The sequence below is a fragment of the Xiphophorus maculatus genome, chromosome 5, assembly GCF_002775205.1.
Source record: "Xiphophorus maculatus strain JP 163 A chromosome 5, X_maculatus-5.0-male, whole genome shotgun sequence".
Classification (NCBI taxonomy): Eukaryota; Metazoa; Chordata; class Actinopteri; order Cyprinodontiformes; family Poeciliidae; genus Xiphophorus; species Xiphophorus maculatus.
This window is the reverse complement of record NC_036447.1, coordinates 8,895,853-8,913,103: the sequence shown is the minus strand read 5'-3', so window position 1 is coordinate 8,913,103 and position 17,251 is coordinate 8,895,853. Positions and strand designations below refer to the sequence as shown.

The following is a 17,251-nucleotide window of genomic DNA, read 5'->3' as shown; positions in this document are numbered from 1 at the left end:
ATGACTTCAACACCAAAAAGGTAAGTTACAAAAAATTTATTTAACCAAAACAATATTTTTGAAAACATGGTTTAAACAAGGAAAACATTAAAACAAGCACTCGGCAAAGACATGTTGAAAATAAAAAATGCCTTTTGAACTTGACTACATTTATGTTGGGAGGGCTATATTTAAACAAATACGGATTTTTCTTCATTTCCTCCTTTCTGCCAACAATACAGCAACAATAGTAGTCATAAAAACAGTCTTCACTGGTTGCAGCCTGCAAACTCATCTGGACTGTTCAACTGCAAAGACAGAAACAGAGACATTAGAAAATAAAAAGCTACAACAGAAAAGTCTAATGTCTCTGTAATTATCACTTTTTAACACGTTAACCACTAAAGATTCATACATTCCAATGTCTGAATAGCAAACACTGCTTTAGTAAGCACTTGTGAAAGACTACTGACTTGGAAAGTGTGCGTGCTTTGCAGTAATATTGGCATTCATTGAATTTTCCACATTTTCTCATGTTAAAACAGAAAACTCAGTGAAATAAAAATCTAAATTATGGCATGCCTTTGTGTTTAGACGCTACAGTAATACTTTACACAGGTTTGCTTCTAGTATCGCCCTACATTTACCTCAACCCATCAGCTCTAAACAACTTCCCAATCCCTAAACTCCCCACAGAATGATGCTGCCTCCATCTACAGTGTTTTGCATATGTGCTCCAAAAACTCAATTTTGAATTCATTCAACCAAATTGTTTCACTGGTGGTAAACTGCATTCTACCTTTCAGATGTTTTACTTGTAAAATAAATTTGAAACTCATTTTCAAAATCATTTTCTTTCCACTTCTCAGTTATGCAGTATTTTGTGTTGGACTGTCACCAAATCCAAAAATATACATTAACGTTTGAGGCTGTAATGTGACAAAATTAGAAACAAGCTCATTTAAAGTGTGAATACTTTTTCAAAGCACTGTAATATGTCTGAACATAAATGTTCCCAAAATGTAAGGTTTCGATTATCAGAGCACATGTGTTCAGATACTGGTACCGGACGTGAAGCTCCTTTAACCCATGACCTGCCACATGCCAACCTTGGAAACTTACTGTAGGAGGAGATGTCGATCTCGTCTGGCAGCTCAGCTACGTTGACCTCGAAGCGGTCCTGGACTTCATTCAGGGTCTTAGCGTCAGTCTCATCTGAAACAAAGGTGATGGCCAGGCCTTTGGTTCCAAACCTGCCTGCACGGGCCACCTGATGTAAAACAAAATTTAATAAATAATGACTTAAAAGACAAGAAGCATCAGGTAAACATAAACAAGCATACTTGATTCCTGATTCCACATTTTTACCAATCCACAAAATTAAAACCATACCAAAGACCAAATCTTGTAGATCTGAACCTACTCTGTGGAGGTATGTGTCAGAATCCTCGGGCATGTCATAGTTGAAGACTATGTTGACTCTCTCGATGTCCATTCCTCGGCCAAACAGGTTAGTGGCAACCAGAATCCGCCTCTGGAAGTCTTTAAACTGCTGGTACCGGGATAACCTGGAGAGGGTCAGGAAAGTTTTCAGAAACCTCAAAAAATGATTCCTTTACATCCAAGTACTGTGAGAAAAGCCACTTATTGTTCAAGGCAAAGCTGGTATAGATACTGTATAAAATATAGATATAGAATTTTATAATCACAATTTTTAACAAAATTCTAGGGATGCAACAATAAATGTTTTTACTTCCGATACCGATACAGATATCTGAGGGTTAGCATCAGCAGATCCTGATCTGATGCAGGAAAAGATACCTGGACTAAATTAAAACATTTCATTTTTTAAACACAGAGATAAACGTACTAAATTAATAATGTATCTGATAATTCTGCAGCAGCACAGCACACTTAAATCTACCAGTACCTTCACACACTTGGTCAAACATGTAAAAACAACCCAGCTTTAATTTGTTCAGTCAGAGCAATAAAGAGTGCAACAGCCAATGTAAAATAAATAGTACACTGAAACTGACAAAAACAACGGGTTTTGTCCGGTTTTTTTTTACATGGTCAAACATGTAAAAATAAATTAAATGAAATTATGAATTCTAAATATAATGCAAAATAAATAACGCATAACATCACTCAGAGCGGAAAGCATAGGATTAAACAAAATAGATCTGAATTTGTGAATTAAGCACTCTTTCACCGATAACCGAGCTACTTTTTTTTTTCAATATTGGGACACAGATATTAATATTGGTATATCTCTGCAAAATACCCAAACACTAGAAGGTGAGCGATGCATCACATGGCAACCCTCTGATGAAATCAGCTCCTACCTCTCCTCCTGTCCCATCCCCCGGTGGATTGCTATAGCAGGGAAGTTCTGCTCCACCAGCAGCTGAGACAGGGCAACGCAACGATTCACAGACTTCACAAAGATCACCACCTATCATGAGCCGAAGGAAAATGTGAAGTTCTAACCATTTATTAAGATAAAAGTAAAATCAAGAGGGGTAGAAGAGGCATCAGGTGTACCTGGTTGAACTCAAGCACATCGAGAAGGTCAAACAGCTTCCTGTTCTTCTCGCTGTCCTTCAGCTTGCAGTAGTACTGCTGTAAGCCATGCAGTGTCAGTTTAGTCTCATCGTCCACAAATACTTCCATGGGCTGTGAGCAAAGGAAGGGAACAAATGAGTAAAATTAGCTGCATCAACACATTTATGAGTTATTTTAGAAATGTAAAACACAAAGAGAGAAGCTAAAAGCTCTTCCTGGTTGCTCTCTGTGTCTGTTCTGCACATCAGCGCAGCCATGTGACCGCTGCATAAGGCCAGAACTGCTGAGGAGGTTCACCTTGTCCCCCTGAAATGGACACTTGAGACACCAACAGCCACAGGTGGGCAAAGCTACGGGGGCTTTACTGCGAGCAACGCATTACACTCATCACAAACAGTAAGACGCATGTATTATAGGTGGGCTAACCTGCACCTGAAGGCAGAGTAATGTAGCTTTAAGATACAATAAAAAAAATTATTTCCTCAAAAATAACAACCAACAGGCAACAAAAGCAACAAAGATACACACTCAATAAAAAAAATGTCCTTGGCATCTTGAAGACATGTTTAACTAATTTTCTAAACAAATACTGTAATATTCAGTGGAAATTTGTTTCATAGGTTCTCAAACATTAAATTTAAATCAACAACTTTCAGACTGTTTTATTATTGGTCATTTCTTAACAAAAACAGAGCTACAAATAGTAGTTCAAATTTTATTTTGTGCACTTTGTCCTAGCTACATACTACATTTTCATTTGTTATACAGATTTTATGCAAGTGATTTTGACTTTTTGGCAAGATAAAATACTTTTGACTTGCCAAAATGTGATATTGCCAAAAAATAAATAAAAATCACCACCTCTTTCTTTCCAAAAGATTTTTAAGGCAAAAAAAAAAAAAAATCACAATTCCATTATTTTAGGAAGGTAGTGATTTACAAATGCAGACCGAAATAACTCCTTTTATGTTTATTATTTTTACTAGGGTATATATTGCAAATGTATCATCATCACAATATCAGTGTGTGCAATATTCATATCGCAATAGATTGCTTAGAGCGCAACAATTGTTGGCTAATATATTTTATAATAATATGGATCAAAAAAGCAAATAAATAATAAACCTATTAGACTTATGGTAGATCTATGAAATGAGGTAAAAATAAGACAACTAAGAGGATCCACACATTTTTACCAGGGTTGTCTCATCATGCCAACTTGTCTCATCCATACATGAATCTGCTCAGTGATAACTTACATCCTGCATGAACTTGCGGCAGACGGGGCGGATCTCCTTGCTTAGCGTTGCGCTGAACATCATAACTTGTTTCTCATGAGGTGTCAGTCTGAAGATCTCCTGCACATCACGCCTCATGTCTGAAGGACAAAAATATCCAAGAAGTATTTAATATTTGCTATTTTTTAACAGATTCTTTATGTACACATGTAACTAAACCGTGAACAATCACGACATGTCAGTAATTTGTCTTCTTTCTTTTGCGTCCAGTTGACTATCCTCTAACTCACCCAGCTGCTCCAGCATCTTATCGCACTCGTCGAGCACAAAGTGTTTGATGTTCTTCACACTCAGAGTCTTGTTACGAATGAGGGCCAGCGTACGACCTGGAGTTCCTACAACGATGTGAGGGCAGTTCTTCTTCAGGACGTCCTCGTCCTTCTTGATGGCCAGGCCGCCAAAGAACACAGACACCTTGACGTTGGGCATGTACTTGGAGAAGCGCTCGTACTCTTTGCTAATCTGGAAGGCCAATTCCCGTATGTGGCACATCACAAGAACAGACACCTGGTACAAACAAAAAGAGAATCGTCATGGTAGAGCCATTGGTTCTTTATATTTCTACTAAAACCTGATGCTATTGAAGCTGCTGTTTTTGAAAAAGCAGCTTGTTAACATTACCTAGAAGATCTATAAAGGAACATATTGTTGACTGACTTCAAGCCTTTTATTCATTTTCACTTCACCACATCTTTTCAAAAACTTCAGACTTGACAAGAAATATGAATTTTTTTCTGTATTTTTTTTTTAAAAACTTTTCAATATTTTTATACCCTTTTTTGTCAAAAAGAACAAAAATGTTGTGAAGGGAAAACTACAAAATATACAACATTTTCCAAAAATAAACAGTAATGTGGTATATTTAAAACCTTGAATATTTCAAACATCAAGAACAACATTGATTTTGGTGCATTATTATTTTTTGGAGAATTTAGAGCTGGAAGAAAAAAGCAATACTTTTTACCTCCAAGTCCCAAAATGTACTTACTCTTATCAAAGTGTAATAAAAATTCTGTATTTTCTTTTATTTTTCCCTTTTACTGCATCAAATCTTTTCAACAACAGGTCTAGACAGATATAGACATAAATATAGAGCCAGTTTTCTTAGGCTCTTGTGGATTGAATTGTACATTATGGCACTGGAGAGAAAAGTGGAAAACATGCCGCAAACAGTCCACAAATATAGTCACCCATCGCTCCAGTCTTTCATTGTCCTTTTTTAATCTTTTCTATGTTTTTATGCCCTTTCTGTCATGTATATTACTTTGAACTGCCTTGTTGCTGAAAAATGCTATGACAATACATTTGTCCTTTTGGCCAAAGTTTCATTTAATTAACTTCTAAGCCAATTAAAATATTGATAATTTAGAAAACCAATAAGCAGAAATTCCAGCTAGAGAAACAAAGATGCTTCAAGGGTTGAGAGTGTTTTAATGATCAACTCACCTGGCCATCCACAGGTTCAATCTGCTGCAATGTGGCTAACACAAACACAGCCGTCTTTCCCATACCAGACTTTGCCTGGCAGAGAATATCCATACCAAGAATAGCTTGAGGAATGCACTCATGTTGAACTACAAATGAAAAAAATGGCAAATAATTAATAATAAGAAGGATCTTCAGACATCACATAGATCAAATAAAGATCAAAATGCCCTTACGAATCAAAATTCTAACCAATATTTACAATTAATTTATTCAGTAACATTTTATTTGAGGTTTTAAATGCGAGTTACCTTCTGAAGGATGCTCAAAACCGCAGTCAACAATGGCGCGGAGCAGCTCTGGTTTAAGGAGGAAGTCTCTGAAGCCCGAGCTGTGAATGGATACATAGGAACCTTTCACCTCCTTCTTGCTGGCAGGGGTGCCGCTTTCTGGGAGTCCCTGGGGCTCATCGTCCTCCTCATAGTCCAGAAGTTCATTATCAACGTCATTCTCTGCCATCTGGATCACAATTGGGGCGGGGTGGCGGAGAGACAGGGAAAACTAAATGCACATGTTTGTGTTTTTTAGTTACACTAATTGTTCACAAGAAGAAACTCTCAAGGAACCTCATGAAAAAAAGGCCACAGCAGCATAGATGGCATCTGAATTAACAATAAAGCATCTTGAACAATAAACAATGAATAATTAGATGTTTCGACATAACGCCTGACATCATGTTGGAGGAAACCAATCTAAAAATCTACAACCTAAAACCAACTATCAAACACAGAGGTGGAGCGGTGATGATTTCTGCTTTTTGTGAAGCCATAAAAAGCAGAAAAGAACAGTCACTGATTCAGTTGTGGACTTCACTGTAGACCAGTGAGTAAAACGTGATGCCATCTGTTCAACAGCTGAAGTTACGATCCAATGCAGAGAGCAAACTCTACGGGAAAGAAAAGGCATAGCGATGCTCAAACCAAACTTTATACCCGAGATGATTTAAATGTAATAATTGACCTTCACGTAAACAGAGCTTACACAAGTTCCGGCAAACCTCAACAAACTTTGAGTATTTTCAATAAGAGAAGTCTAAGTTTTCTCTACGGCAATGTGAGAGATGTTACTGCTGCTAATGTGGATGTAGATCTACATCAGCTGAGCATTTAGTTTACTTTGTAAAATGTTTTTACCGTCTAGAGTATAAAACAATGAGAAATAAGATTACTGACAGGTAAAGTGAATAATATCTTTTCATCTGGGACCTGGATGAGATATATTAATCACCGAGTTAAGTTATTGACAAAATTAATTAATCAGAATTCATTAGAAAAAGGTGATGCATTTTAGGAATTTGACCAGGGCCCAATTGTAATTGCCAAACAACCGGGTCAGAGCATCTTCAAAGCTGCAGCCTTTGTGTGGCGTTGTTGGTCTGTTGTGGTCAGTTGTCTATAAGTGGTCCAAGGAAGGAACAGCTGTGAATTGACAATAAGGTCATGGGTAACACTGACCCACATGGAAAGTGAACGTCCAAGATGAACTACTGCAGAACAAGTTTCTGAGAAAGTTAATGCCTTTCTGAAGTAAACGTGTCTGGTTTCACAGTGCATTGCATTTTATCCTGTATGATGTTGCATCGCCGTAGATCAATCTGTGTAGAAAGAGTTTTCTTTTGATGGCTATGCACTTTTTTTTTTTTTTTTGCTGGTTAATGCTCTCTGTCACAAACAAAGGTATTTCAGGAATGGTTTCAAAATTCCCCCACAAAATTCCCCAGATCTCAAACCAATTGAACATCTGTTCGATGTCCGGAGAAACACCAATCCAACCCAGGTAGGCCCTACTTAAAAAACAGAACATTAAAAAGAATCTGGTGCTAAAATCTTGGCGTCCTGGTTGCCCCAATGGGTCTAATGAAGGCAAAGCCGCAACGGGTCAGCATCTTTGACCAGGATAGTAACACAATGCTATGCCTGTTCGCCGTGACGTATTAAATATTAGAGTGGGTTTTATGATGCATTTTGATGCTGTTATAGATGCTAAGTTTCAGTGACATTATGTTGGTTGCAAGTTAGCTAGGCTAACGTTAGCAGGCCCCGGCTTACCGAAGATAAATAAATAAATATTGAGAGGAAAACAACGAGAATGCTCTCTGTTTGTTCACAATTAACCAGTTGTTTTGACTTTTATGTGTTTTACTATACACCGGGCTTAAAGCGTTGTAGAGTGCTGGACGCGCTGACCTGAGCTAACGGACACATACAAAAACAATGAAGTCTTTCTCCTTCATTCATACAAACTGGTTAGCATGCTTAGCAGAGACGAGTATTGTGCATGGGATTTAGGTTCACAGCCATACAAGATCCATTTCAATTCGACATGTTTTAGAAATAAAGCTCCTCGCCATGACTTCACCTAAACACAAACGGTTACCCCCAATTTACAACGGTCTGATATTGATGCGCCAAACATGTCAGTTAGCAAAGCAAATGTTACACCTGAAATGTCTCCAATGCAATTGGAAAATAAAATAAATATTCCTCTGCAGGTTGGAGTTTACGCACAATTAGACGTCCACAAATGCGTTACGAAAAGTGAAAACGTAGCGTGTTGTTACCTTGAGTCTGTCCTCCGCTGCTGTTGTTTAGCGTCAACTACCGCGCCAGCTAACCGCTATTCACCGGAGAGCAGACTGGACACAAGAAGATGCTGCGTTCGCGAACACCTCCGAAATTCGGAATAGAGTCGATAGAGGGCGCTATAGTATGGAGTACTGTGAAAGATTATATATTTTCATCATTAATCATAACATAACCATTTAGACAATGCTGTAATTGACGCCTTTTTAACACTTGTTAAACTTTACATTTACACGCTTAGCACAGCAGCACTTTCCACAGCTAGTAAAGTTTTCTTTGCAAAGCGCCATTTTGGTAAGTTATTTTTTTCTTTGCTTGAAATAGCATGCCCAAAGCTGGTTGAATTTTTCTCAGAAATTACAAACTATATTTGTATATTCTCAGTATCAAAATAAAGCTAACACTCTAGAGATTTCACCAGGTATACAAGCATCACAGTGAATTGTTTCAGAGATAATGTGAATGGGACATAAAAAGAATATGTAGATTTTTTTTCTCACCTAAAATTTTTCTGCATTATACAATACATAAATATTTTTAAAATATCACGAATAAAGCTATAAACCTTTGAAACCCCTTAATCCAATGGCACTGTTTAATTTATTCAGTGTTCTGTTCTGGTCAATACGTGTAAACCTTTATACATAAATAATCCGTAATTTTGGTTTTATTAAAATGACTTTTAAGAAAACGTTAGTATTTTTTAAAAAGTGTTTGTTGGTATTTTTTAAAGTGTTTGCTGACTGCGTATTGTGTGAAAATAACATTAAAAAAAAACATAAAATATAAAAGTATTTTTACATTTAATGTTCCTTTGAGTTGTACATCCCAACGGCATCACCTAGTAGTTAATTATCAGAAAATGTAAAAAATTGAAGATAAAGAGAAGAAATACTCAAGAGAAATCATAGAGGAGAAGAGAATAAGACTAATAAGGACTATTTAGCCCCTCCTGGACGTCAGTTCACGATTTCTCACGGGATGTCAACACCCACCAGAATAAAACCTGTATGATTCTACATTGTGCGTAAATCCTTGAGGGTGCTACAGTGTGTAATAGAAGTGACCAGAATAGACTCATATTGTGCTAATTGCATTTTGTTGTTTTTTGAAAAGTGGCTACCTAAAGCAGGACAGGGAATGGTCATGCTTAGTTGGTTTACAGTTGTGTCCTTTTTTGGAGGCGATGTGCTTAAATCAGTCTGACCCTGCTTTGAACTTCTACACAAGATTTCCCCTGACCTGTCTGCTGTGTTTGTCTCTAACAACCTTCTCAGGTCTTCACAAAACAACTGGATCTATTCTGAAATTAAATCACACAGTAAGTGACTCTATTACTAATTACGCTAGTTGTGCTGCATTTCATTTTTGAGAATCAGGCTGAAGGGGAAATATGAATGGCACACTTTTAGATTGTTTTGTAAAGAAAAATTAGACAATTGTTAATTATTTTTATTCCACTTGCCAATTATAACTTAGTGTTGAACTTTCACACTAAATCTACATAAATGTGTTGTAATATTATAAAAATGTTTTTTTTTTTTAAATCCTTTCCAACAGAGCCCTCCAGATGGAAGTAAGCATGAAAAAGTGCAGTATCAAGTTTGTCCCTTTGGTGGCAATGCAATATTGGCAGACCTGGCATGGCATCATTATGGGAAGCTTATGAAATGAACTTATAAACAATATTTTAAAAAATAAAACAGCTGTCTGTGGTCAATTCTTTTTGATCACAGACAGTCATTATACTGGGCTTTAGCATGTAATCAGTAACAAGGGAAAATGATTAAAGTATAAAGTTGTTGCAAAGTAGGTAATATAAAAATGATGGGTTTAAGTTTAAGAGAAGGAAATGTTCCCAGGAAGAACGTAATCACAAAGATCAGAACAGGGAAGCAGAAACTGCACAAAGACGGAAAGTCTTAATGCAAAACAGGTGTAATGATTAACTAACAAGAGACTGCAGAACAGGCCAAGAAAATAAAAAGACCCAACATGCAGTCAAGTTAAAAAATAAAAGTCCAGTCTATTTTAAAGAACAGGACAGAGATATTTCTTTATTTAAAGACCTTTCTGTAGGTAGATAGATAGATAGATAGATAGATAGATAGATAGATAGATAGATAGATAGATAGATAGATAGATAGATAGATAGATAGATAGATAGATAGATAGATAGATAGATAGATAGATAGATAGATAGATAGATAGATAGATAGATAGATAGATAGATAGATAGATAGATAGATAGATAGATAGATAGATAGATAGATAGATAGATAGATAGATAGATAGATAGATAGATAGATAGATAGATAGATAGATAGATAGATAGATAGATAGATAGATAGATAGATAATTAATTATTGGGACGCATTACCAACGTAAATCCGTTTTCTCTGACAGCGTAGCGCCACCTGCGGAGCCCACCTTCCCGCAGAATAAAACTCCACATGGATTGGCTCTTTTCTCTGTAATTTTCCAGCATTCCCGCAAAATGGGCTCAGCCATTTGGTTAGCGAGACGTCAGTCAGACGTCTTTACGCGCTCTGATTGGTGCGCCCCACCTCTCTGTGAGTCGGAGCCGCAGAACGCCAGCCATTCTGCGTGAGTCACCGTGTGATTGATGCGGGCCGGTGTGTTATAACCACATCCCTGTTAAGTCGTTGGCCGCATCACACGGCTGTCATGCTTATTTTAAAGGTGGCCTGTGGAAACATTCCGACCAGCTAACGCGGCTCGGACTACCCTGGCCCCCGCGTCGCGTGCACGGAGCTCTCGCGACCAGCTGTGCGTCGCGGCGCTGCCTCGCGGATGAGCGACGGCAGGAGGATGGCACTGCGTTGGACCGTCGGTCTGTGTTCGTCCTCGGTGTTTTATTAGGGGCTTAATTAGCTCATAACTAACGTTTACGGCCGACTGGCGTGGAAGCGACGTTAAACGCGTCCGCCGTGATTATGGAAACTGAGTCCAGGTAAGCGTTTGCGATTTTTTTTTTTTTTTTTTTTAAGGTTTTATTTTTCAGAGGAAATGTCAAGGAGGCCCGCAACCTCTAAATTCAAAACAGACGGAACTAAATTCAGATTGGTGACTCATTTCGGCCTGTGTTTATTCCTGGTTCTGTCTGCTCCATTTATCTCAGAGAAACATGTCATTGTTGCAGCATGCCAACAGGGATGCGGCCCATTCATTTGCTCATAAACCGTATTTCTTAACGCAGTGTGTGTGGCTATGTTGACACAGCTTTGATAACGTTCCGTCATCATTTCATATGTTACACAATCGTGTTATTGTTGTTGTTGTTATTAGAAACTGGGGATTTTCGGATCCACGAAGTAGCCATGATGGGTCTGTCATTTTAACCACAGATGTGGATCCAGCCGTATTATGATTCAGCTGGAGGGCATGCACGCAGGCCCATCGGTCTCAGCACACAGCATTAGACCGGGATAACGAGTTGTCGTGTCCAAACACATTTGTCAATAAGATTACTGGCTCTTAAGTTTAAACCCAAAGCACGAGTCATGCTCAGCTCTCATAGTGGCGAAGATCACCCTAATAAGCATCTAACCATGAAAACTGATGCAACAATTTCCAGACTTTTTATCTAAGTACATTTATTTGGTACTTCTAAACAGAAATTATGCTACTTTAACAGCTTAAAATGCTCATGAAAACACCAATAAGGCATAAGATTATGACTATCTGCCTAGTCGTGTATTAGTTCTCCTTTTTGGTACAAACGCAGCCCTGATCTGTTGAGACACAGACTCCACTAGACCCTTGAAGGTATCATTGAAGGTCTGGGTGCAAGTTGTGTGCAGTAGATTCTGTAAATCCTGTAAGTTTGTGAGATGACACTTATGTGGATCACAGTTGTTTACCACATCCTGGATGCTTAATTGGTTTGAGATCAGTGTAGTGTTTAGGCCAAGTCAGAATATGTTACTCCCCCCACATCATTCTTGAACATTTTTGCTTGGTGGTATAGCAACACCAGTCAAACATCGCTCCCTACATGCATCTTGGAGGCTTGGTGCACCACTTACCTTGTTACCAGTTCACCATTGTTCTCCCTTGGACAAAATAATAAATACGGTCCAGATCCACAAGAGCTGTTGCTTTGGACATACTCTGACTGAGTTGCCATCACTCATTTCTTATCAAACTCATGCAAATCCTTTTGGTCCTCCATTTTTCCATTTCTGACTCCTGAGATTTTTTCACTTCCTGTCAGAAATCTGCAAATCACAAACATGTGCCACCATGAAGAGATAATCTAGGATTCATTTCACCCATAAATAAGTTACATTTAGCCAGTTGTTTAAGTGTGGTGACTCAACCGAGATAAACATAAATCCGTTTTTCCAAGATAAATATAAATTCATTTTGCTCATCTGGTTTGTCCTTTCATGTTATAAATTTAATTATTAGGACACAAAATGTTAAATTCATGTAACAATTTTTTCAGCAACAATTTACTTGACAATTTCTAATTATTACTAATTTAACATACCCATTCATAACACACAGCTCCCCTGAAATATGTTTATACTTTACCTACTGGCAGAATATAAAGGAAGGTCAAAGAGAAGAGTCACCGACTGAGGCAACGTTTTAAGTTAAACTTTAACTAAAATCTCTTGGAATAATTTCTTACCTCAAAAAGCAGATCATATTGTTTGAGTTTAACCAGTATTGAATATTAACTGGAAGTTCACAACAAATATTATGACAGTTCTTCATTATTGTGACGACAAAATATTTGCTATATATTGTGCAGTTCTGACATAAGTAGACAAATTAAATTGTAATTATTAAGAAGATTTTGCTCTTCTGGTTTAAGCTTCAAAAAACAATTAACATAAAGTCAATATGCAAAATGTAAATAATGTTAATGTTTAGGATTACACTTTGAAGTTACTTTTTTTTTACAGTGCTTACCAAGCTGAAGGAACTTATGTGTTTTATAAACACTCTCCCTTATCTAAGTATTTTATAACTCATTATTTGCAAATTAAAGTCCTTAAAAAATCAGGAATAATTGCTATTTTGACCCTTAACAGGTGGATCCTTTAAATATTCTAGACTTCAGAGATAAATAGAAACAGTAGTGATCTAAACTGGGAGCCAGAAAGTCAAATCACTCACATTTATTGATCTATTCCAAACACATATAATTTTAACTATGCATGTGTAATAAAAGGTGGGGAAGGGATTTTTCTTCGGGCTATGATGCTGGAGGATTAGAAGTATATCTGACTTGTCAAAAAATGAAAGAGCTTCCTCAAGCACTTAACGTTTTTAGGAAGGGAAGTTATTCAATGATTTCATGATCTCTGTCATTTTTAAATAAGACCTTTTATGCAGCATTTTGCATCAACACTAAGGTCACGATAGCTCTGTAAACCTTTAAGGCTTATATGTATAATCGACTTTCAGTGCAAAAGTTACACATTTCATCAAGAAAAGCAGGTATCAGATTCTCACTTTTTATGGTGACCTTCTTTTTGAGTAGTGATGATTCAAAAACCTCTGCTTTATCAGATTCCACAATCACGCATGAACAAAACAAAACCATGCCACGCAACCACACTCCAGCTTCCCCTCTGCTGCTGTACTATCTGTGTTAGAGGGATGTGCTTATCTGAACAGAACCAGGCGTAACGTCTACATACATTTGTCTTCCTGCTGCTGTCCAAGTTCATTATCGTCTGCATCTGTTTTTAGTTGCACTGACAGGAATGTGGTGAGTCTCATATTTGGGTCATAACATTGAAAGACTGATGAGGATGAAGTTTCTGAGGATTAAATCGCAGCTACAACATTATATGATATGTCCAGATAAACAGCAGAGGTAGAGGCAAAAGTATTCATTCCCCATGAATTTTTCCAAATGTACAAGCTGCATCATGTTTTATTGTGATGGAGCAACAAACAGAAAAGTAGAAGGAAAACTATACATATTTATTTTAAAAAATTACTTTAAAAATCTGAAAAGTGTGGTTATAAGTGGAGCACTACGGCTTTGGCCATGTTGCTGCTCAAACATAGAGAGAACACAAGTCAGAACCCTATAGTCTGCCTGTAGACCTGCAGAAAAACAAAACTTAACCAAGAAACCACCGCAACAAATGACACAATCATACATAATAACAATTGTAACATTACTGTAAAGTAAAAGGTACAAATTAATACAAAATATATTTAGTGTCATTGCTCATGAGGTTTTCTAACTGGTCAGTGCTGATTTATGACTGTAGCTTGTGAAAACTGGCAGCTGCTGCTGTGTGTGGAAGACTTTCTGTCAATGTTATAACAGCTGCCTCTGCCTGTGGTCATCAATTAAGCTTTGTTGTTTCTCTTTTAATTAGCTTATTGGTATTATCCAATAGGATTCAAGTTAGTGGGGGTCCAATAACTTGAATCCTATTGGATAACTGAATACCTATAGGATTCAGTTATTCAGGATTCTAGTTATTCAGAACAGTTTCTTTCCTGATTTCTTTTAGCATTGAATGAACATAAAAAATGTAACTATACATTTAATGGATTAACAATGTCTCCATTGATTATGAATCCTTGTGTATCAGTGAACAAAAACAAGTAGACTGAACCGGCATCATGTTTAGTAGATGCATAAAAAACTGTATCATTTCCTGTCTGTGTATTCTGGATCTTCGATGGCTAAACTGCCCTCAGATGAACTCATGCTCCAGTGTGTGAAAGTGTCAACTCTTGTCTCTTGAGTTTGCAAACTCTCTAAATTCATTTCTTCAGAATTTTCGCATTGGTTTATTTAAAAAAAAAAAAAGCTTTTTGAAATATTTCCCTCCACACATTACAATAAAAATGCTTGCTTTTTGTTTCAACATATCTGCCATTTATTTGATGAAATATTTAATTGTTGTTGTGTTTTATTAAGTTAATATTTTGCAGCCTAAATTTACATGAGCAGACTAAAATCACCAGAATCTTTAAATAATAATCAAACCAGTCCTTGACCTGTACTATTTTAAAATTAGTGATGAATGCCATGGGTAAATGTTAGTATAAGTAAGTCATATTTTTGTCCTATTTATGTAAAGTCAGGAAGTCGATGCGTGGCTGCTTTGTTGCTGGCCGGCCTGCGTGTGCAGCTCTGCTCTTTGTCTGCTTTGCTGACACATGGAAACAGGCAGCAGCTTGATGACCTGGCTGCTGTAGTAGAAGCATCATCTGTTGGGCTCATTGTTCTCTCAGCCTGTAGGTGTGTAACTGGATCCAACCAAGTGTAAAATCTGCCAGATACGAGGGCATAGATGTGCAAATGGCTACATGTGTTTGTATTGTGCTAATGTTAACTTCTTCATTGATTTTCATTCATTGGATTCAAAGTAGTTTAATATTCTTCTTGGTAAACCTTGCTTCATTGACTAGAAATAAGAGAAATTTCATCAGACCTGTAATGTTGTATGTATACGTTTTCAAAAACAGGTGGAAACAAGCTTTGCTTCTATACAGATAGTAAAACGTTGTAGTAGCATTCATTAAGTTCATCTAAAGTTGACTGGTCTTATCAATCGACTAACAATTAATTATAACGCCGCCATGTCTTTAAAAACTTGAGTTTATTCTTGTGTCAAGAGGGTAGATCATTTTTCCATGATATGAAGGGTTAAATTTTTTCATAATGTTAAATTTAAATAAAGAAGCACATCAGTATATTTTTAACAATTTCTTGAGGTGTGCAATTCCTGCTTTTCTTGCTTCCTTTCAAACTTTTTCCACTACTGAATGTTTTGTTTGGTAGTCTTAGAGCCTGCAGCCTCTTCTTGTGAAGCCAAAAACTCTTTGTGTGTGTGTGTGCGTGTGCGTGTGCGTGTGTGTAGAATATTTTTTCCAGTTCTGATTCATGGTTTCTGTGATGGAAATTCAGTTGCTACAGGTTGTAATAGTTCTTCTGACATAAAAGTTACATCATGTCACAACATTCAATTTCTGGAAAATCATTTAAAAATACAGCTGCATGAAAAGTGTCTCTTTTGATTTGTAGTGCATCAACACAAGAACTTTGCTTTAGATGAACCCCAGAGGGAAAAAAAAATCTGCTGCAGAACGTGAGCGTGTGAAATTGCATAAATCTTAGAGTTGTGCAGGCTGTACTGTTGAAGGGTGTTTAGAGGGTAGCTTGTTGTTGCCAAAAAATGATGCTGGATTATGTCCTTTGGTAATTGATGCACAGATGCCTGAATATTAATAGAACTCTATCAGCACAGAGTCTGATGCATCATTGAGCCGCATATGAAGCATTGATTAGACTGTTTACATCTTGTACCGAAAGTCATACGAAAAAGAAAGTATACCCACCCTTGTTTGTCCCTCAGTCTGTTTTTACCTTGTTGTTCTGCACAGTGCTGTAGGTTTCATGCATTAACGAAGAATAATAATATTTTCTCCTTTAAAAATAACTGTAAAATACCATTACTGGGGGTGGGAAACGATTATGCTTACTTTTTAGAGTTGATCAGCATGCTATGTCTTGGATTGTTTTGAGTTTTTTTGAGGTTTTATTATTCTGTGTTCCTTAGATCAGCCTTGTTTCTGTTTTACTTTAGTTCTTCTTAGTGTTTCCAGTTATGTTTATTTCTTCTTGCTAGTAAAAATATGATGAGACCCTGATTTATATTTTTAAGTAACTGGACACTAGTAGGAGGATCATTGTATATTTTGCTGCCAGACATGGTGAGGAGGACGGTAAGGCTGGTAAAACTCCTGTGTGGCATCTTAGACTTCTTAATAAAACCAAACGTATACATCTCAAAATTGAGATTAAATAAGATTAAGGCTGAGGGGGAAAAAAACTCCAAATGTTGCTTCTTCCAATATTTTTGGAAAAAGAAGGAATATGCTGAAATACATTTCAGTTTTACTGTAAAACTCTGGATGATCTAAAGAGACTGTGGAAATCAGATTCCTCAATCTGAATCATCAACTTTGGAAAATGTTTCTAGGAGAAAACCTTCTTATCCTGGATTGAAGGAAAAATGCATTAACTACAGGGGTTCCACTAATTAAGCCACTGATTCTGTGTTGCCATTTATGAAATGCTTTCACATGGGATTTTGTTTTCTCCATTTTATAAAATACAGTCAAATTACAGGTTGTTTTTTGACATATTTAAAATGATCCTTCTGCGATAAAATATGGATCATTTTAAGCGTCGTTATCAGTAACATAAAAAACTGGTCCAGGTCTGTGCATTAGCAACAAAAGAGTGTTTCCATTACATATTATATATGCTTTTTTTCTCTCTTGCCCATAAAATTTTCATGTGGAAGGAAGGAACTGCTCTTCGAC

General features: G+C 36.9%; 2 protein-coding genes across 4 annotated transcripts in view; one reads left to right on the top strand and one right to left on the bottom strand.

Moving 5' to 3' along the window:
• Nucleotides 1-97: 97 nt before the first annotated feature.
• Nucleotides 98-7,990, bottom strand: ddx39a (DExD-box helicase 39A). The gene is made up of 10 exons (XM_005797496.3): nt 7,891-7,990; nt 5,582-5,789; nt 5,292-5,419; nt 4,076-4,352; nt 3,807-3,925; nt 2,527-2,658; nt 2,328-2,437; nt 1,403-1,547; nt 1,102-1,249; nt 98-287 (listed from the first exon to the last, which is right to left on the bottom strand). The coding sequence occupies exons 2-10, from the start codon at nt 5,787-5,789 to the stop codon at nt 271-273; spliced, it is 1,284 nt and encodes a 427-aa protein (XP_005797553.1). The 5' UTR covers nt 7,891-7,990; the 3' UTR covers nt 98-270.
• Nucleotides 7,991-10,504: 2,514 nt separating this feature from the next.
• Nucleotides 10,505-17,251, top strand: part of evi5l (ecotropic viral integration site 5 like) — a 42,766-nt gene continuing 36,019 nt past the window's right edge. For all 3 annotated transcript variants that reach the window (XM_023334133.1, XM_023334132.1, XM_005797554.3), the window contains exon 1: nt 10,505-10,886. The gene's annotated coding sequence lies outside the window, so the exon portion shown is untranslated. The remainder of the gene's footprint in view (nt 10,887-17,251) is intronic.